Source organism: Leptinotarsa decemlineata, unplaced genomic scaffold (genome assembly GCF_025532065.1).
Source record: "Leptinotarsa decemlineata unplaced genomic scaffold, Ldec_3_MD MMD2_tig00000133_RagTag_RagTag, whole genome shotgun sequence".
Classification (NCBI taxonomy): Eukaryota; Metazoa; Arthropoda; class Insecta; order Coleoptera; family Chrysomelidae; genus Leptinotarsa; species Leptinotarsa decemlineata.
The window spans coordinates 4,167,584-4,188,845 of record NW_027412542.1 but is presented as its reverse complement, the minus strand read 5'-3'; the positions used below and the strand labels follow the sequence as shown (position 1 = coordinate 4,188,845).

The following is a 21,262-nucleotide window of genomic DNA, read 5'->3' as shown; positions in this document are numbered from 1 at the left end:
AATGGACACCAATATGTTTTGGCACAATCATGTCGCTGGAATTGCAAAGGCGGCTTTTCAAAAGCTTGGAACACTGTTCCGAACCAGAAAACTGTACACACTTCAGCAACTTTTGATGCTTTATAAAGCTCAGACCTTTTTTGGAGTATTGTTCTCATGTATGGAGCTTTGTCCCCAAACATACCCGGAAGTTGCTGGATTCTATCCAGAAAAGAGCCATCCGCCTGATTGGAAACGTAAACATTACGTGCAACCTTGATAGCCTGGAACATCGAAGAAAGGTTGGAGGTCTGTCTCCCTTTCATAGATACTTTCACGGCAAGTGTTCAAGTGACTTGGCACATTTGATTCCACCAAGACCGGTACATATCAGAAATACGCGACGGATTGTAGTTGCTCATCGATTTGAGGTTCAACTCAGTACACATCGAAATTCACTTGTTAGAACTCTTTTATTTGGAAAACTGCGTTTATGTGAAATAAACTTCCTGAGAACGTTGTTCCAAATGGATTTGAACTCCAGCGATTCAAATCCAATGTTAATCACTACTTTCGCACAGGCACCGCTCTGAGAGCACCTTTTCCCCAAGCAGAGAAAATGCATTGCTCCATTCATTATTTCTTAAATTTGAAAATAATCGTGATATCAAAATCAAAATGAATGAGATACAATGTGGAGGAAATGAAGAAAGCTTTGAGTGTGATGATAGTTTTGAGTGTCATCTTGAAGCTGTTTTTCATCACAGGGTGTCTTAAACCCCTGTATAATGTCTAAAAATCGGGACTTTAAAAAATCTGTTCGATGTGAATTTTCTCCCATTTATTAAAAATATCATTAAAATAGGGCTTGAAATAAAAAGGGTATTCAAGATTTATTAACATTTAAAGGTGGCCCGTTTTCAAATTGTTAATAGCCATATTGTTAATTAAATTTGATGAATATCAGAATTATTTTCAAAATCGAGTTCTCAAGAATTCTAACATTCTATCTTCCAGGGTCTCAAAAGTACAGTATCTAGTACCTGCTCCTGCATATGTCAGCCTTGTCCATCAAACACAACTCTGTGCCCAACCAGTAATATATGCATCGATTCAAAATTATGGTGCGACGGAATACAAGATTGCCCGGACGATGAGATGGATTGCGCTACAACAACCGAAGAAATAATCTCTTCCACTACCAAGTCAACAACTGTCCTTCCAACTACAAAACGACCAATCGCAACTACTGTTCGTAAGTAATGTAATCATATATGCTATGTGCAATATACATAGTTTTTCAATTCCAGAGCCAGTAAAGAAATGCCCTGTCGTGACTTGTCGGCCAGGATTCAAGAAAATTGTGAAGAAAAGGGGCAGATCATATGTATCCACAATGATTTCCGGTAACAGCAGAAAATCAAATCGAAAGATATACTCACCCATAAAATCGAAGTATATTCCCAAAAAAGGAGGTAAGAGACAATATATAAATATATACTATCTATACTGATATTATGAATGGGGAAGATTGTGAGGATAGATAAATGTATGTATTTTTCACATATAGTCAGTGGGCATACTTGAAGACTGGCTATAAATCAAATCATCTGAAGGAACAATTCGTTCAAGCCAGTCTCGACTCCTTACACTGTAGTTCAATGGACTGACACCTATCAGAAAACAACTACTCCCCTGGCTAATACCATGAAGGGTGTTGGATTATATCCAACAGGTGTCAGTGCAGAATTCTTGACTGAAGTTATCCCTGCATATGCTTTTGGCGATACAACTGCCGCAATAGATTATCAATTATTTATTGGAACACACTTGCAGATCGGTTTCGGACTGTTTGGCCACTCGTCAGTGCAAGAAAGTTTCTATCAAAATGGTTTAGACTTTCGCGGCTGAGGTTTTCAGTGAAAGTTTCTATCATCAACATAAAGTCGATGATTTCCAATAATTGAAAATCGAATTCCTTCAGAGTATCATTCCTCGATATAATCCATTGGATATAACCCAACGCCCTTCGTGGTATTAGCCAGGGGAGTGGTTGTTTTCTGATAAGTGTCAGTCCATTAACCTACAATCTAGGGAGTTGAGGCTGGCCAAGTGATCGAGGAAGTTTAATTCTTTTCTTGAAGATGATCACTTGGTGATTGAAACACGTGTCGAGGTGTCAGAAATAATGGTTTGGTGTTGCGATAGAACTCCAGTAATATTCATCACTACACCAAAGATTCCAAACAGTGCATCAGACGTATATATTATATCCTTGAAAATAACCAGTTAGGTCAGTGCCATGGGTATAGTTTCGTTTGAAAAGTAGTGACTGTAATGTTTGTTGTCTGTCTTAGTATTCACGTTAATGGAATTGTAAACCGAAAAGTCAATCTGATTTTTGATGAGTTATATTTCTCTTTTGTTCTTCCCTTTAAAGAACCAATTGAATTTATTTCAATCATAATACAAAGAGCTCTGTAGAATAAAACTCTGGAAGCTGCATAGAAAACAGAACTTCATTGTCGGATGAATCAGAAGTACCTATATAAGTTGGCCAAACGGTCTGAACCTTTTTGCCAAAGAATAAAATAGCATAGGAGTAGTTTCTTGAATGTGAAGACCAATTCCACAGTTGTGAACCATCTTTCGACAGAGGGACATGATAATGACGTGTTACATTTGAAAGAAGAAGGTTTGAAATTCAGTCTTTTTGAATGTTTGGAAATCAATGGATTTAAGAATTTAATTATTGATCAAATAATTCAATGTGGAAATTGGTAATTAGTCGATGAGTAAACTCAGATAATTTTCACGTATTACATGTTCATTCAAATGAGTTCGTAAAATTCCCTTCGTAATGTTTGAATTTTCAGTTAGTTTGTTCCTAAACCCAGGTAAAATTATCATTCAGTAAGAAAGTAGTTTATCATTTGATTCAAACTCTTAAATATACAAAGCACTAATTAAGTAGAATTTAGTTAGAATGAACCCGCCTGAGGAAGCTAATGTATAGTGAAACACGTGTTGCGGTATTGTGAACTGTCCAGTGGAAATTTTAAAATGAAGTGTTGCTGGCATACGTTACGAATTTTCACCAAGTACCGATGAATTCCATCTCATATCTTTTTATTTTCAGGCAACAAAAAGTTGCAGAGACCAACTCTGGCACCATTCCAAAACGAATCCATTTGTATAGAATACATCTGTGCCCGATCTAGACCTGCTCCAAAATACATACACAGTCCGGATGAATGTCCTCCTATTGTTTGCCAGGTCAACTTCATTCCTGTTTTTGAAACTGAATTCACCAAATCGTCCAAAATGTGTCCCGATTATACTTGCCATCCACCACCAGAGCCTGATGCGGTGTGCAATGTGACCGGAAGAACGTTTAACACGTTCGACAATGTTGAATACAAATACGACATCTGCAACCACGTTTTGGCAAGAGATTTGGAGGCTGACGAATGGGAAATATCACGTAAGTTGTTCGAATTTTGAATTATGAATACTCTGACCCGTTACTTCAGTAACTGATGATGCTACCGAGTAGCGAAACGCGTTTGGAATAACACATATTGTAAAAATTATGTAGTTATTATCATGGATAGTGTTTGAATTGTGTTTTATTTGATGATATGTATCTCATGAGATTCGTATTTTTCGAAAAATTATAACTCGCTAAAGTTGAAGTAATTTTAGTACCATACATTATATTCGGTTTGCCAAACTAACAATTTCACAGAAAATCATGTGAATATGTTGTAATTCTCAGATAATACATATTTAGAATCCGGAGCCTGACTATTGTCAACGATTTTTTCAACCAACTCAAACTCCATAACCATCATTTCCAGGTATTTTTTCAAATCATTTTTATCATTTTTTATCAAAGATTGAGAAAAAGAAGGCTTGGATTGGACTGTTCATTCGCGCTCAACATAAGCATCTTGGAGGAACCATATAAATCGGTAACAGCTATAATATTTTTTTTTGACCTTTCATGTTTAAGCTCTCATGAGAAACAAAAAGAAACAAATCATGAATTAACCATTCTAGGGAAACAAACAGATTAGAATTGCAATTATTGTTACGTTTTTTTCGTGGGTCGACCAATAATTAACTACACTGAACGATAATGAAACTTAACTTTGCTTCACTTCAAATACAACAAACACTTCAACTGAAACTTCAACTATTATTCGAATATATATTGCCTTACTAGATCGCTCCGCGAACCACACTGTAACTTCCACTTGACTGTCTCGATGGGCGAGTGGATCCCATCAGAGCTGGTAGCATTATTCTCGCTACATCTAGAACGGTAGCGAACATCGAACATTCGCGCGCTCTTAGCTACGTCACAATTGGTTTATGGCTACCAGTGGTGGCCGGCGTTATTTTCTTTAGGGCATGACTTAAAACATTATATTACAAGAGAGCTACTTCTAAACCAAAACCTAAAATAAGTGTAATATATAGACTTTTAGATTGTTTTTTGAATGAGTGAATAGTGTAATGAAAAAATAGTAATGTTTCGATGTTACTAAAGTTTTGTTCAGCAAGGGTTTTTAATAAATAACGACATGACGTCAAAGACAAGCCCGATCAACATACTCCCAAAGACCTAACTAACTGCTTACCATTTGGTAACATCACAGTAAGTACCACAGCGTTGATAAAAATAATTATGATCCCACTCCGAATAATGACAAGGGATAAGTTACCTGCCTATCGTTATTAGATTTCAGTGAGGTATTCGATCTTGTCAATCACGAATTACTCCTGAACAGATACAATCAATATGGCATTTATTTGAATGCATAATTCTGATTAGGAATAATCTGAGTGGAAGAATAGTTGGTGGTGTTCCACGGAGAAGTATGATAGGACTGCTTCTTTTCATAATCACATCAGGTCTTCCTTTATTATTGGAATCATCTTTATTCTGATGATAAAGCCAACTCTACAACACAAGCGACTCAGACAATTCTCATTTACTGATAAAGGGAGCTGAATGTGAAATTGAATCGAGTATGTTGATGGTTTATCAACAGAAAGTTCAAGATTGATATAACTATGGTGGTATGTGTCGAGTCGAAAACTCACACTGAAAAGGAAAATCATTGTCAAACTCGTGCTATAATATTGGATAATGCTGTAATAAATCTTAGTGGTGAGATTAAAAATTATTGTAGATAAACATCTCATTTTTGAAATGCACAAAAAAAGTTTCTGTTACATGCAATACTCAAACGGAATAGAGAACTTGTTCTTCGTATAATTCACCGTTCATATAAAAGTATTTGTTTCGAAAGTTTTTTTTGTGTAATTCAATGTTTATATGAAAATAGATGTTTCGAGGGGGTTATTTCTTCCATTTTGTGTCTGAAATTTACTTATTTGCATGATCTACAGATCGTTTTGAAATTGATTGCTTCATTCCTTTCTTTGGAAGTATAATTTACTATCGGATGTCAGGTGACGCCTCATAAATGCATCACTCCTGGTTTTTTTGAATACGGTATATGGTTGTAATAATTTTTAATGAACCTTTCAATAACATGATAAATACAAAAAAACTGTGAAATTCTTGTCAGACTGTCTTTCATACTTTTATTGAGAGAGTTACTTAAATACGTTATCATGAATTTTCATCAACCAGTTTACCATGAATTGGTTGATTGTGATGCATCTTAGCCTCCAACATACAGATGTTTTAGCCTGTTGAGCATCGTCAGTATCGATCTGGTCGTCCTCGATGAAAACAAATTGTGAAAAACCCAGACGAGTACTTCAACAAAATCACTGCGTAAATGCAAGCGATTCATAAGTGGAATCATCTATTTGTGTGATACCCGAGTTGACTAGCAAAGTTTTTCTGTCAGAGTTAGTGGTTTGACCAATCTTCAAAACCAACAACTGCATTAACAAAAGTATGGAAACATATTCAGGAATGCTATCGGAAAACGAATCCATATTTCTATTAACGCAGTTGTCGGTTTCAAAGATCGATCAAACCACCAACACCGACAAACTTATAGTTTGCAAACTTGGATGTCATACCACTAGGTGGTTCCACTTATGTATCGCTTGCTTTTACACAGTAATTTTGATGAAATTTGAGTGAAATTGAATTTTGAAGAAGACGTTCGACATTATAGAATTTTCACAATGAACAATTGCTATATTGGGTTTTCTTCTCCCATTGGGCCTATTTTCTGTCCATGGTGGATACCTGTTCTTGCTGGAGGGCTCTTGTTGCCTGACTTGAGTTTTATGAACTTGGGTATAACGCTCTTTCTAGAACACTCGTTGAAAAACCACAGGTTAGTGTTTACAGATAGGTAATTATAGAATTTCTACAATAAATTTCATTTTAAACGCGTTTCGCTACATGGTAGCTTCATCAGTTACTGATAATTGGAAAGGAGATATTTTAAGGAGAGATTAGATTTGAATTATGATCATGTACATGAGTTTCTATCAAATTCGTTAGAATATTCCACCATTCAATTTTATTTCTATCTTCGGAAGTTTTCCACGTTCTATACAATTATGGAAAAGTAGCAAGCCAAAAAGATTTTTTTGAAAAAAATTAGACATGTTAGAAAAACTTTCACCTCTTTAAGAGGGACAGATAAAGATAAATCTATACAATGCTCATGTACTATTTGTATTTGCTATTGAAACACGATTTTCGTGTATTTGCGGAAAAAGAAAATGATCATTTATTACTATTAAAGTAAAAATATTACCATTGATATATCCAAATTTTACAGATTAACATGAACACAAATGGATAGATATTTTCTTGGACAAACTTTATAAGAATAACTGAAATTTTCTAGACAAACGTCACAGAATGTTTTTTTACATTTCAGTAAAGAAAAACTGCAGTGGTATATGCTCACAAGATCTCATCATCCGTCACGGTGAAAATTTACTAGTCTTGCATCCAGACCTATCCGTGGAATACAATGGATACCTTTACACAGTGGAACAGACGAAAAATATCGGTGAACAAAGTCAAGACTTCGAAATTTCCCAAGTGGGAAGTACGCTCCTGTTCATCTCACGTCAGTACGGATTTTGGATAATATGGAACGAGGCTGGAGACGTCAAACTCGGTGTCGTTAGAAAATTGGCGGAAAAAGTTGACGGGTTGTGTGGATACTTCAACGATCAGCCGGAAGACGATAAAAGGAAACCCGATGGAAGCATAGCTAGAACTTCGGTGGAATTTGGGGACAGCTGGGCACTTTCTGACGACCAACCCGATATATGTGAAGCTAGGGTTTGTCCCATTCATCTTCAAAATAAAGCTTGGGAAATGTGCAATAAGGTTAAGTAAGTATTCTTGAATTATCACGTAAGTCATCTAGGGATGCTGGTTGACTTTCATAGAGTGTTTTCTTCAAGTGACCACACAAAAAATCTATCAGATTCAAATCTGGTGACTATGCCAGCCACTTCACTTATCCTCTTAGGTCAATCCGCCTACCAAATACTCAAATACTCACTGAGAGCAAGGGTAGTGGTCATTATTTTCAAGAATGATTCTTGATGCGGGATCGACATTGTCTTGTAGCAATTGCAAGTACATTTCTACAGCCCAGTCAGCTCGTCAGGATGTTGAGTATGAACTTCACGGTATAATTGTTGGTTTTAATCAGGACAATACCGACAGATGTGATAACTAACAGTCCCGTTCCCAAAAAACGAACACTCGTTTGAGAAACAAATTTTGAACAACCAATTCAGGTTATTTATTATACGTTCACTCATGAAATCACGAAATTCTAAACGTCTGTCAAAGTCGTCTTAATTTAATTGTTAATTTAATTAATTTTATAGTAGTGGAATTTATGGGAATTCAGAATTCTTCACATAATGGTATATGTCAGAAACTGTAGATAATTGGCTGGTACTCAACGTAGGATCGATTCTGACGTTTGTCAACGCACCGCAACTTCCATAGCTTCGTTTACCATCATTTTATTTAGCGGTTTCTTCTTCTATTTTTCACTGATTCTATCTTTCCGAATTTACCCGCGAGTTTGATGACGTACTTTCGGTTGAAATGCTTATCAGAATTATGGCCGTTAAACAACTGTGCTGTAATATTAGCGCACTTTCATAATAAAGTTCAACTATCGATCTCCTTCCGCAGTTGAATACATCATTTTGAGCAGAATAATATCCCGAAATGGTCGCAGTTGAAATCTGCGAGATACTAAATGTAGATAAACGAAATTCTAAATACTTTTAAGGAAAGAGCAACAGAAGCTGTGTTCGAAAGTAGATAATTGTAAATAGACCAGTAAGGTAATTCTCAAATTAAAATTGGGCTAGCTGCACACTGAGAAATTAATATCAAAAGTTCATTTATTATCTATACTGCATCAAATTTTAAAAAGTGGTAAGCAGTGAAAGGAGAAGTCGATGGCCTTTTAAATGAGATATCGCGTAACTGGTTTGATAATAGGCGCAAAAGATTTTCCCCTCGAAATAAAAATTAATGGTTCCAAGCGAAAGTTTTCTTTAATGTCATTTATGAGAAATTGGCCTTGTTTCGTTTTTACAGATCTAAATTTCTACATTGTATTATATGTAGGTTATATAATTGATTCATTCTAATATTTTTTACTTTGGCAATTAGATGTATTCTTGGAAATGAATATTTCATCATCATCAGAAAAAGAAAGCATAAACTTTTTCAATTGGTTAGGTATTGATTTTTTTCAAGATTATTGCATTTCAACGTCATGATAGAATGTTAATTTCTCCTTAAATTTGAGCGATGTGATTTAACGAGCAATTGAGTAATTGTTTGTTTTTTTTATGATGACTCTGTATATTTATTTCACTGAAATTCACACAAGAGAACCAAATCATGGCTCTTTATTGCACTAAAGATCAAATGTCCGAATGGTCTTTTGTGTGGCTTATGTTACCAGAACTGTAACACTCTTCTCGACACGCGTCTTCAAGAGATGAAATACTGGATTTAAGCAGTGTGTGATTGTATTTATATGTTGTTGTTGAGACAACCCTAGGTCATCGAATTCGCAATAGCATCATCTACAAATCAGTAATGAATTCATGAGAAAACTTACCTGTGTACACCTAGCAACCCTCAATTATTTCTAGGAAATGGATGTTTCATTCATATATTTTCTTGTTTTGTTCATTCACTCTAGTGCATAAATTATCTATTTTATTAGAATATATGTAAACTTTTTCAAGGGATCAATCACTAGCAACCTGTGGAAAAGTTGTCAATACAGATGCCTTCATCTCACGATGCTTAGAGACAATTTGTACCTGTTTGGAACGCTCCGTCGACAACCATACAGCTGAAGAAGGATGTCGATGTCAAGCTTTGCAGTCATTTGTCGTAGACTGTCTTTCTGCTGACAATACAATTGATATATCTGACTGGAGATTACAACAGGATTGTCGTAAGTTTATTTTTTCTCATAACAAAAAGAAATATATCTAAAGGCGGATTTCCACCAAACGGACAAAACGACAACAAAACAGCAACTGTGTCGATTTCGACAAAACAAAAACTTGAGTTGTCAAAATAAGAAACTTTTTTCAAAAACTACACCTCAACTATTTGATCTCCACAAGCTTTATTTGAAAAATATATCACAACATGTTTCGCAAGAGTGATTTGTCAAATCACTTGAAAAAGCTAATGTCTTAGCGAATCATGTTGTGATATATTTTTCAAATAAAGTTGGTGGAGATCAAATCGTTGAGGTGTAGTTTTTGAAATTACTATGGATCTTCATCAAGTAACGGCCGAATCAATCAGAAAAATAAGAAACATTTTGAAAACTTTGTGTCGCGGGCTACTGTTTTTGTTAACAACGAAATGTCCTGTCGACAGGCGAAAATATCGAAATGTGTCGGCGTTTTGTCTGTGCGTTTTGTAAACAGAGTTTACTATGTGTTAACGGACGACGACAGCAATAAGCAACTATTCAGATATAACATATCTGTAATTTGTATTATGTTTTGGTCCCAGTACATTCAACAAGTTTTGGGCATTCGTATAAAATTACGAAACGATGATTTCAGTTCCATTCATTCCTATATCATCATTTATCAAATCTACCATAATTTTATCCGCTTCATAATCTATTCGTCTTCTTAACAAGGATTTCATCTAGTATCTTGATTTTTTTCGCTTTCGCTCAAAAAATTGGACTATAAAAAAATCGCAGCCCATTATAAAAACATCTCATCATCTAGTTTAGTCTCTAGAGAAGGCATGATAAAACTGTTCATGTAGTGAAAACGGCAAAAAAAAAACATTTCACAACAAAACAAGCGACTATTTGGTGTAATTCGAGTTTGCTTTCGAAACTAAAATAAGTTTTGTATTTCTATTTTTGAAAACGAATCTAGGCGCAAGCGAGTCCGTTTAGCAATTATACTCATTCCGGCTCCCGATAATGAAAACTCAGGTTTTGCCAACCAAATTTCAATGGGATGGGATGTTTTTACCCCGCTTGTGGCTTTGTTCACGGGATGGTGCTGTTAGTAGTTACTGATGTTATTGTTACTAGTGTTACTAGACGAAGATTTCATACATGCAGTCGAGCCGCGTTGAAATCAATCGAGTCCCAGACACACTACTGTTTGGATTGGATTTTTCCTGCACTGATGAGAGGCAATACCTCAAAAAACGGTCTGTAGGTGATCTATTTGATTGATTCAAGCGTGTTTCTGCTGCTGAATGAACGAGAAACATCTGTAATCAACTTATGTGAGGTATCTCGCATGAATGCCTGCCGGATATAATTCAATATCCAGCGTGCTGTTAGCCGGGAAAATAGTTGTTTTCCGGCAGGCATGTACCAGAACCTACTTTGAAAAAGTTGAATGTTTCAAGATTTCTTTTCGAAATATTTATCAAATAAATAATTCAAAAAAAATATATCCTATAATATGAATATAAATTATGTATTCAATCGTTGATTTTCTATGACTCATTTAATAAAATCTTTTAAATTATCCTCCAGCTGCCACATGTGATGCACCGCTGGTATATCACGACTGCTACCAAAGAAAATGTGAGCCTACATGCGAATCAATCTCTGACCCAAGTGTCTGCCCGAAGGTTAAAAATGTGTGTTTCCCCGGATGTTACTGTCCTTCAGGATACGTCAGAAGAGAAGAGACTTGTATCAAACCGTCAAGTTGTAGAGATTGTGAATGCAACGTTCTACCCCATTTGAAATATGTTACTTATGATGAAAATAATTTCACGGTTACTGGCAACTGTGTTTATGTGATGTCTCGAGATCTCCTTCTGGGACATCAGAAAGAACATAAGTTCCAAGTAAGTTGCAGTTTGAATATTATTTTAATAGTTTATTTATTGACAATCGCATCTATCTCTTGGGTCATTAGTGACTTGTTGATATATTACATATCCATTAAGATTCAGAGAGCATGTAACATATTGGTATTTCTGAGGAAAGCTAATAGATTATTAATATCACATTTATCTCCTGATATGTCCTTTGGTGATGATGGGAAGCCATAATTTTGTATTCCGTTGTGATATAACACGCACTCGGTTAAAATATGTTTTACACTATGAAAACTATCACATACTGTCTTCCGACAGTCCGAGTCCCTGCTTATGATGATTCAAATGACAGTGACCTATAAGAAGGCCTGTTAGACATCGTAGTTCATCCCTACTGTAGTCCAACAAATGTTTGGTATCAAGCCTCGAAGGGTGAATAAACACCTTAGTGTGAGCCAATCCTGGAAGATTCTGCCAGAAGTCCATAAATCTTCTTACCATCCAGATGTTAAATATTTGTTTGGCAAAGCCTAAAGCGATGACAATGACAGGTTCTGGTCCGATGAAGCTGCTTGCAGCACCCTCCTTTGCAAGGGAGTCAGCAACCTCATTACCTTCCAGGCCAGTATGGCCAGGAATCGAGACCAGAGACAATATGTTAAGTCTTCCTATCGAGGAGAGTCGTTTTTGGCAATTTGCTACCAATTTAGACGTTGCTCGGTAGGAACCAAGAGCTTCCAACGCTTCTTGACTGTACGAGAATATTTTTGACTTCCAATTTCTCTGCACACAATTCAATAGCGTAAATTTCCGCTAGAAATACAGTCGCATAGGTTCCTAGACAGGTTGATATCTCTATCCTGGGTCTGCGACTGAAAACCTGAACCAGAACCGGAAGGTGTTTTCGATCCATCTGTGAGCCAACAACTATCTGCTCTTAATATTTATTTCTCCTGGAGGATCCCGTCCTCTCTACTCGGGAACAGTACTTTATAAGGCAGTTCGTAGTTGACAGTTGGAGGCATAAAGTCAGAAGTCATTTCCGGAATGGTGTGACTTCCAGTGTCAACCAAGAGTCTGTTGCACTCTGCATTAAATTGATTTGTGCAATTGGCAATGTGCACAAGTCTATATGTAGTCCATCTAGCCTCTCTCTCCAGGGAAATGTGGAGAGGAGGTAGATCTAGAAGGATATCCATGGCCGCTGACGGTGTGGTACTGATGGCACCACTGATGGCCAGACAAGTGTGTCTCTGTAAGACAGAGAGCTTCTCATGGACCGTTCTCTGCAAAGCCTTCGGCCACCAGGTAATTTCACCATAAGTGATCATTGGTCTGTCAATCATCACATAATGGAGATACTGTTTTATAAGAAGCAAGATGGGATGATTGGTATTGTGTCATTGCTTTGAGGGCGCTCAGTGGATCTATAACAATTAATCATTTTGGACTATTCCTTTCCTCCATGTACTTCAATGTTCTGCAAGTAGCATATAATTCCTCTGTGAATATTGTGCTTTCTTTTGGTAATTTAAATGAACAGCTGAAGTCAGAGCTGGTGAAAGCTGCCCTCACTCCCTCTTCCGTTTTAGATGCGTCGGTGTATAATGGAAAGGAGTCTTCGTATTGCTGCAGAAGTTGATAAAATCTTGCATGAATCAATCTGGGGTTTGTATTATTCTTATCAAATTATAGCAATCCGTATTCAATGTCGGCTCGTGGGATCATGTAGGGGAGAGATTGGGTATATTGAGAATTGAAATAGTACTTGGTTGTTGGAGGAGGAGACTCGAAAAGTACTGGTTGTATCTCTGGTAAAAAAGAAGGAGCTGCTTTTTTTGCGAAAGAGGTTCTGAAACAATGTGCTATTACATTATGATGTACCAGGTTTTCTAGAATGGACAGGATGGAAGCTGCGTAAGTGAGGGTGATACGCTTCCTTTTATTGGCTAATGATGGTTCGCCTGCTTCGCAGTATAAGCTTTCCGTTGGTCTTCTGTAAAACGCTCCGAGGATATTTCTGATGGCGTTATTGTAGATAGTATCCAGTTGTTTCAATAGTTTAATAAAGTCTAGTTCACAAATATCGTTTCTCGACATTCGAGTTCGCCTTTACAGAAAATTATGATTGAGGTGTTATTCAAATAGTTCAAAAGTTATAACCAAGTGAGTTGAACAAAAAAAGAGGTATTCGTTTATTAGAGATATTGTAAAAAAAATTGATATAGGAAAAACATTATACGGAATGATATTGTTATTTTTGTTATTTTTTATCATTGAGAAGAAGTGAAGGGAAATTTTATTTGTGCATAAAAATTGTTTTTTTGATAAACAAATGAAAAAACTCCAGAATACAAGATTGCAGTAGAAGAGTTCTTCTGGCAAAAATGAATTGTTGATTGACGAATGCGTTTTCATGCAATTGATTTTTTTTTTGAGAAATGATTTTGAAAAAATCAAAAAAATACTTATTCCAAAAAAATTCAATTAGCTCATAAATGATGCATTTGTATATACAAATTGTTCAAACAATAAAAATAATGGAACAAATAATAAAACAAATTCATTATATTTGAAAAAACAATTTTATTCATTTTACCTGTATCATCACCACTCAAATTGAATTCATAAACATTATACTACAGTTCCAGGAGAACTGTATTGGCAAATTTTCTGTTCTTTGTTTCTGTTTTCTGTTTAATTGTTGATAACTAATGAAGTATTCGTTAGCCCAACTAAATTACCTAAATTACTAAATTACTGTGGGTAAATTGCGAGACGAAACACATCTCAATCTCAACTTTCAACGATGGCGAATTGAAGTTGAAGAATATATGGAAATAACTTACTTATTGTCTTCACATTTTTCAGGTTTTAGTTACCAATCATCCATGTCAGAAGAATAAAGAGAAAATGTGTGTTGGAAAAGTAACCATACTTCACCAGAAACATAAAATACATGTTTTACTAGATGTACTTAGGAATAAACTTAAATTCATTGTGGATAATGAGAGAATATTGGATTTCAGTGATGTTTCTGAATGGGCAACTATTAAAGAAACTCTAACGAAGCACTTGAAAATATTGCTGAAAGATATTCAAGTGGAGGTGAGTCAAATACATTTTTCCAGATATACGTACTGAATGTATAAGTGTCATCAAGAATCTTAGGATTTTAAATTCATTTCTCATTGGGCTGATGAAGCAACCGTGTAGCGAAAAACTGTTTTCCAAATAAAAATTTGATGAGGCGATGGTCAGTATGTTTCATCAATTCGGACTTTCATTGTCTAATATAATATAAATTGATTTGAAATTTCTGACAAATATTAAAAATATTAACCGAAAACAACTGTTTTATTTGAACAAAAAAACTGAAATTACAAAAAAGTAACATAAAACCAAACAACAACCAAAAAATAAAAATTTAAATAATAGTGAAAGCTGAAATTTAAAAATTATTATTAACAAAAAAACGAAAAATTAAAATTAAAAGACTTCAAACCAAGTTATGTCACGACGTTTCGATTGTTAGTATTCACAATCGTCTTCGGGTGATAACTGGACTTATTCCTTCGAGATCCCAGTTATCACCCGAAGACGATTGTGGATAGTAACAATCGAAACGTCGTGACATAACTTGGTTTGGAATCTTTCAATTTTTATTTTTCGTTTTTTGTTAATAATAAGTTTAAAATTTCAGCTTTTATCATTATTTCAATTTTTATTTTTTGGTTGTTGTTTGGTTTTATGTTATTTTTTGTAATTTCAGTTAATCTTTTTAATGTTTTTCAAGAATTTCAAATCAATTTATACTATATTAGACAATGGAAGTTTGAACTGATGAGATACACCACGAAACATTGTCAACCACCTTCAAACAAACGATGGTCAGTATATTGAGCTAAACTATATGTTTCTTTAAGGATTCAAGTGAGAAATAGTTTCTGATATTGGATATTTTTTCAACAACTTAATAAAAACTAAAAACGTTCAAAAGAATATAATTCGAGTCAAAGTTTCTTGATTAAGAAAAATGTTAAGTAAGATTAAGTATTTTGGAGAGTTAATTGATGGATGGGCCGTTACTACGTGGTAGGAGATCATCATAAAAAATGAGGAATAAAAATTTCTATGTTTTTGTACCATTTATATTTGTAACCAACGTTACTGCAGTTTCGTCCTATGAAAATATTTTCAAAACGAATACAAATGTGGGATTGTGGAAAACTTTCAAATAAAAGAAAGAATTCAAAGGCTTTTATATGAAACACTTGAAAAGCGTGCATAAAAATACGCAAATACGTAGAAACTGACAGAAAATATGAATTCCAAAACAGCTACTTTCTTTTATGAATCCCAAACAGAAATCACCTTTTCCTTCTCAATTTATACAACCAACATTCGTTGAATATGAACCATGGGAAAAGCTCAAAACTAAATGAATGAATGAAAGAATATCCATATAGAATTTTGTTCGCAAAAAATTATTCAATTCTCATTATTCTACAATTTCACACCACACGAATTTTGATAGTGATAATGAAATATATTACAATTTTCCACAAAATGAAAGTTAAATCATCTAAAGGAACGATTTGTTCAGGCCAGTCTCAACTCCGTACACTGTAGGTTAATGGACTGACACCTATCAGAACATAACTACTCGCCTGGCTAATACCACGAAGGGCGTTGGATTATATCCGACAGGTGTCAGTGCAGGATTCTTCACAGAACTTATTCCTGCATATACTGTTGGCGATACAACTGCCGCAATAGATTTTCAATTATTGGAACACACTTGCAGACCGGTTTCGGGCTGTTTGGCCACTCGTCAGTGCACGGTAGTGTATATAATCAACATAAAGTCGATGATTTTCGATAATTGAAAATCGAATTCCGTCAGAGTATCATTCCTCGAACTAACCTGAAGCATACAACAAACAACAGGTTTGTCGTCGCTCCATCTGCCTGTGAACGAGGGAACCAACTGCATATCCGAAATTTGCCCAATTCCTCGTATAAGGAAAGAAAACTTTCACATATAGTCAGTGAGCATACTTGTTGACGAAATTCGATTATCAATTATCGGAAATCATCGACTTTATGTTGATGATATACACTACCTTGCACAGTGCAAGGTAGGTATGTCTATCATCAATATAGAGTCGATGATTTCCGATAATTGAAAATCGAATTCCTTCACAGTAACATTCCTTGAACTAGGCTGAAGCGGACAAAAAAAATAGATTTGTCATCGCCCCATCTGCCTGTGAAGGAGGTAACCAACCGCATATCCAAAATTTGCCCAATTCCTCGTATAAGGTAAAAACTTCACATATAGTCAGTGGGCATACTTGAAGACTAGCTGCAAATCAAATCATCTAAAAATCTAAAGGAACAATTTGTTCTGGCCAGTCTCAACTTCCTACAGTTATTTTAAAATCAAAAAATCGATTTCGAAAAACGAAATACTATTGATTAGGTACTATAAGTAGGTATGAACATCTTTCCTTACAAAGATGCAATCTTTGGGGTCAATAGAAAACTCAAACCATAGAAAACTCAAACCTTTCTCGTCCGATTTCAAAAAGGGTTCCTACATTGGTCTGTTGCAAAAGTTTCGACATCGACCGCAAAATGGGAAATCGCTTTCTGACTTTTTTACAGTTTTCCTTGCAAGACAATAACAATGTTCAGTCCAGTACCACTGATGAAACCTATGGCAGGCGAAACAACGCTGTCTGGTGTTGGACCTCGAATGGTCTGCTTTTGGAATCTGGTGTCATCTATTGTTGATTTGTTTATATTTTTGAAAACATCTTTTTTACATCGCCTTAGTATTACTGGAGTTTTATACCAACACCAAACCCTTATTTTAACACCTCGACACGTATTTCGATCATCTTCAAGAGGAAGATTAAAATATTTAACAACACCCAACCGTTATTTTAACACCTCGACACGTGTTTCGATCACCAAGTGATCATCTTCAAGAGGAAGATTAAAATATTTAACAACACCAACACCAAACCGTTATTTCAACACCTCGACACGTATTTCGATCACCAAGTGATCATCTTCATGAGGAAGATTAAAATATTTAACAACACCAACACCAAACCGTTATTTTAATACCTCGACATATGTTTTGATCACCAAGTAATCAGCTTCAAGAGGAATATTAAATATTTTAATATTCCTCCTTTCCAAACGGTGCATAACATTTACATTGCCTGCTTGAAAGCTGACGTGTGTAATTTCCAAGGATCTAATTATTCACAGCAAATTTTTTGTAAATTCTTGTTTTTTCTTTTGTAAAAAATATGTACCATTCACAATTTAAATTTCATTTACTGATTTTTTCATCTTAGGTTTCCGTTTATTACCCATCTCTTGGAGTATCTGTGAAAGCGCCTTCCCATAAGTACTACGGAAAACTTGAAGGAATTTGCGGAAATTGTAATGGAGATACAGAAGACGATTTCAGGACACCTACTGGAGAGACACCGAAGGACGAAAATGACTTTGGTCTGAGCTGGTTATACGAAAATCTCCCTGGAGGACAGAGCAGAGATAAATGCGAGAACAAGGAAGACCTGTGTTCAACTTCATCTGTTGATTCTGATGCATGCAGCCAACTTATTGATGTGAATAAATTTGGGCAGGTTAGTATCAATCTAAATGAAAAAATAACATGGAAAGTTTTTTCTGTTCTCTCATTTTGTTGAAGTCAACATTTTTTATTGCGATTTTTCTTTATTGCAAAGCTTTTTATGTCCAAATAAATTGACAGTATCTTGATAAGTGAGTGAATTATCATTTGGTTCAGTTCAAGTTCAGCTGTCCAAAGGCAGCTTGTCAGTCGAGTTGGCTCAAACATCCTGTTACGCAAAAGTATAACTGAATTCCACCACGATCCAAACAGGAACTCACTATTCGAAACTAATACATTTTATTGTATGACTGTCATTATAAATGGTTTTACAAAAACCGCGACACGTGTTTCGCTATACAATAGCTTTCTATTGTATAGTGAAACACGTGTTATGGTTTCTGTAAAACGCTTTATTGGAAAATCATACAAAAAAGTGTTTTAATTACTTTTAATATGGATTTTAATCAAGTATCGGGTAGTTCTATTCAATGATATGAATTTTTGTAAAGAAATTAGAGACACGTGTTTTTCATCAGTATGCCAACTCATTCTGCCGAAACGACCAAAATGAATCAATTTCAAAGATACACTGTCCAAACTCATTCAAAGACGGATCCAGGAGAGGTCATGGAGGTCATGACCTCCCTGGACTGGGTCGAGGACCAAAGAGGACCACTAATTAAAATTGTTAAACATAATGTTTTTTTATATGTTTTGTCACAATATAGATTTTATTCAAGTACATTCAATATTTGATTACTTTAATATAATAGTTTGTATAACGGCTTTGACGGCAAACGCATTATTCGGCAACAAACGCATCGAAAATTTTTATTTTACCGCGCCACCGCCACGGCCGCCACCTTTCATGTCACATCACATTTAAGTACATTACTTAAATTTAATAATGAAACATCTACTTTTTACTTATATGTGACCCCCTCTTGAAGCCGTAGTAAAAGTAGTACCTTTTTACCTGAATTTCACCCGACCTCGATAGCTTGTTCCGTTCAAAAGCTAAGGAGGGGAGAACTTTTTACGGCCTCACTGTATAGTGTTGGGAGTGGCATAATACCAAGTTGAATAAAAAGAGGACAACAGTGGTCTTTGTAACCTGCTTTGACTATTATTCTTATGCCTTTTTTCTGGCACCTGAAAACATTAATGGAGATACCTGAATTACCCCAAATCAAAATACTATATGATATAACTGAATGAAATAATCTTTTCAGCGTTATCAAGCTGACCACATCATTTAATCGTCTCAGAATAAACAAGACAGTGGAAAGTTTGCTAGTCACAGCTTTGGTATCTATCTTTTATCAACAACAAATCCTAAAAAATTATATTTTCAGTTGGATGAATATTTGGATTAGCAGATACAATTAAATTTGGAGTTTCATTTTCATTCCGAGTCAGCTTATTAGCAGCAAACCATTCATACGCTAATGTTTCGCTATCTCGCGTCATTAGTTGTAAGCGTTGTAAGCTGGTATTAAGTCTTTGCTAGAACATAATAGGGTCGTATCATCTGCAAACAAGTTACATCTTACTGGTTTTATGAAACTGCATGGATCATTGATATAGATCAAGAATAATAGTGGGCCTGAAATGGAGCCTTGAGGGACGCCATGCTTCATTTCTTTGAGGTCTGATTTTATGTTGTTCATTTCCAACATATTGGTACCTACCTATCTGTGGTATAAGGCTGGACGAGCTTGAGAGTTATGCCCCGGACAGTATAGTAACACATTTTTTTTAATTAAAGTAGTATGCGATACACAGTCAAAAGCCTTTGTCAGGTCACATGGCGTCAAAGAAGAGTGCTTTCCTTGATAAAGTCCTTCGACTTTGTTGGAAATTAGATTGTAAGCTGCTTAAGTGGTAGACCTTTTTTCTCGAAAGCCATATTGTGCACTGGTCAAGTAGAACCGTTTTTCAAAGTAAGAAAGAAAACGATTTTTCAAAATTGACTGAATTACTTTTCCAATTATAGATATTTTGCTAATTGGGCGGTAATTATCCAGTGAAAATTTAAAACCTTTTTTTAATATAGATATCACTTTAGACACTTTAAAAACATCGAGAAGCATTCCCTTAGAAAAAATTTCGTTAGTTAATGCTTCTAGCGGTATTGCAAATATGTTGGCCACTAATTTTATCATTTGTTTAAATCTGTTTTTCCGTTAATCAGCTGTCGCCCCCATACGAACGACAACTCTCAGAAGTTGAGAAACTTGTGCGAGCTAAGAATTAACGAGGTCTTACCTTTTAACGTGTGATTCCTAACACGGTCGTATATATCGCGAGAACTACTATCCTTGAGAGATTTTATTGTATCAACTACTTCCTGACGACAGACAGGCTCCAGAAAAAAAGATTCGCATGGTGATGGAAAGCTCTTCAAGTTATTTAAGTCATTAATTAAGAGATCAGGAAGAGCTGTAATAAACTGCAGAAAAGTCATTTAAGCATTGTCATGATATCTCTACTGGTTTGTTTACAAGTATAGGATTCCTTTCACTATTTATTACAGTCCAGCAAGCTTTGGTAATATTACCGGAGCTTAAAATATAATGTTCATTGGCTTCTCTTTTTAGTTTTCGTAACTGGACCTTATATATAATCTTTCTTCAGTGCCCTGAATGCCGCTATAAAGTATGGATTTCGAGACATAACTGCTGCGTTTTTTGCAACCTTGGAAGTGATTCTCATTTCCTTGAGTATATCATCAAACCATGTTAATTTCAAGTTTTTTTTGTGGATGTACGTTTCTTCGGTATTTTGTCAAAAGTCATCAACTTCGACAAATTTTGTGAAAAATACTTATTTTCTGTAATAAAACAAAAATTTAAATATACGAAATTAAATTTCATTTTTTTATACTATTTGGGAGCCGACTGGCCTTTCCATTTCTTACAAATTTCTGAAAAATAATAATAATAATAATAAATGGGCTTTATTCATTGACATACATTGTTTATAAACAAGAAGTAGATACAAAAATCAATGAAAGGGCGAAGTTCAGCTGAGGCTGTTTTAAATCTTAACCTAGGGAATAGCATGTATTATATAGAAATATAAAAATAGTGCATCTTCATGGGCTTATTGCGCTTTCTTCCTTCTCTTTCATGAAAACCATTCCCACAGTCTTCTTTCCTGTACTAGTTTGTATGGGCTCCATGTTTGATCTATGTCATATCCTTCTGGACATAATGTGGATTATCTATAAATTTGGCTCATGAGATATAGTGTCTCACATCTAGTCCATTATTACTTTCATTCATTTC

General features: G+C 35.2%; 1 protein-coding gene across 1 annotated transcript in view; it reads left to right on the top strand.

Moving 5' to 3' along the window:
• The window catches only part of Hml (Hemolectin), a 132,860-nt gene that overhangs the window by 93,991 nt on the left and 17,607 nt on the right, over positions 1 to 21,262 (top strand). Inside the window, exons 42-49 of the mRNA XM_074172601.1 lie at positions 997 to 1,234; positions 1,290 to 1,454; positions 3,119 to 3,463; positions 6,867 to 7,332; positions 9,232 to 9,446; positions 11,022 to 11,341; positions 14,186 to 14,422; positions 17,689 to 17,982. Of these exons, the coding sequence (XP_074028702.1) occupies positions 997 to 1,234; positions 1,290 to 1,454; positions 3,119 to 3,463; positions 6,867 to 7,332; positions 9,232 to 9,446; positions 11,022 to 11,341; positions 14,186 to 14,422; positions 17,689 to 17,982 (2,280 nt within the window). The remainder of the gene's footprint in view (positions 1 to 996; positions 1,235 to 1,289; positions 1,455 to 3,118; positions 3,464 to 6,866; positions 7,333 to 9,231; positions 9,447 to 11,021; positions 11,342 to 14,185; positions 14,423 to 17,688; positions 17,983 to 21,262) is intronic.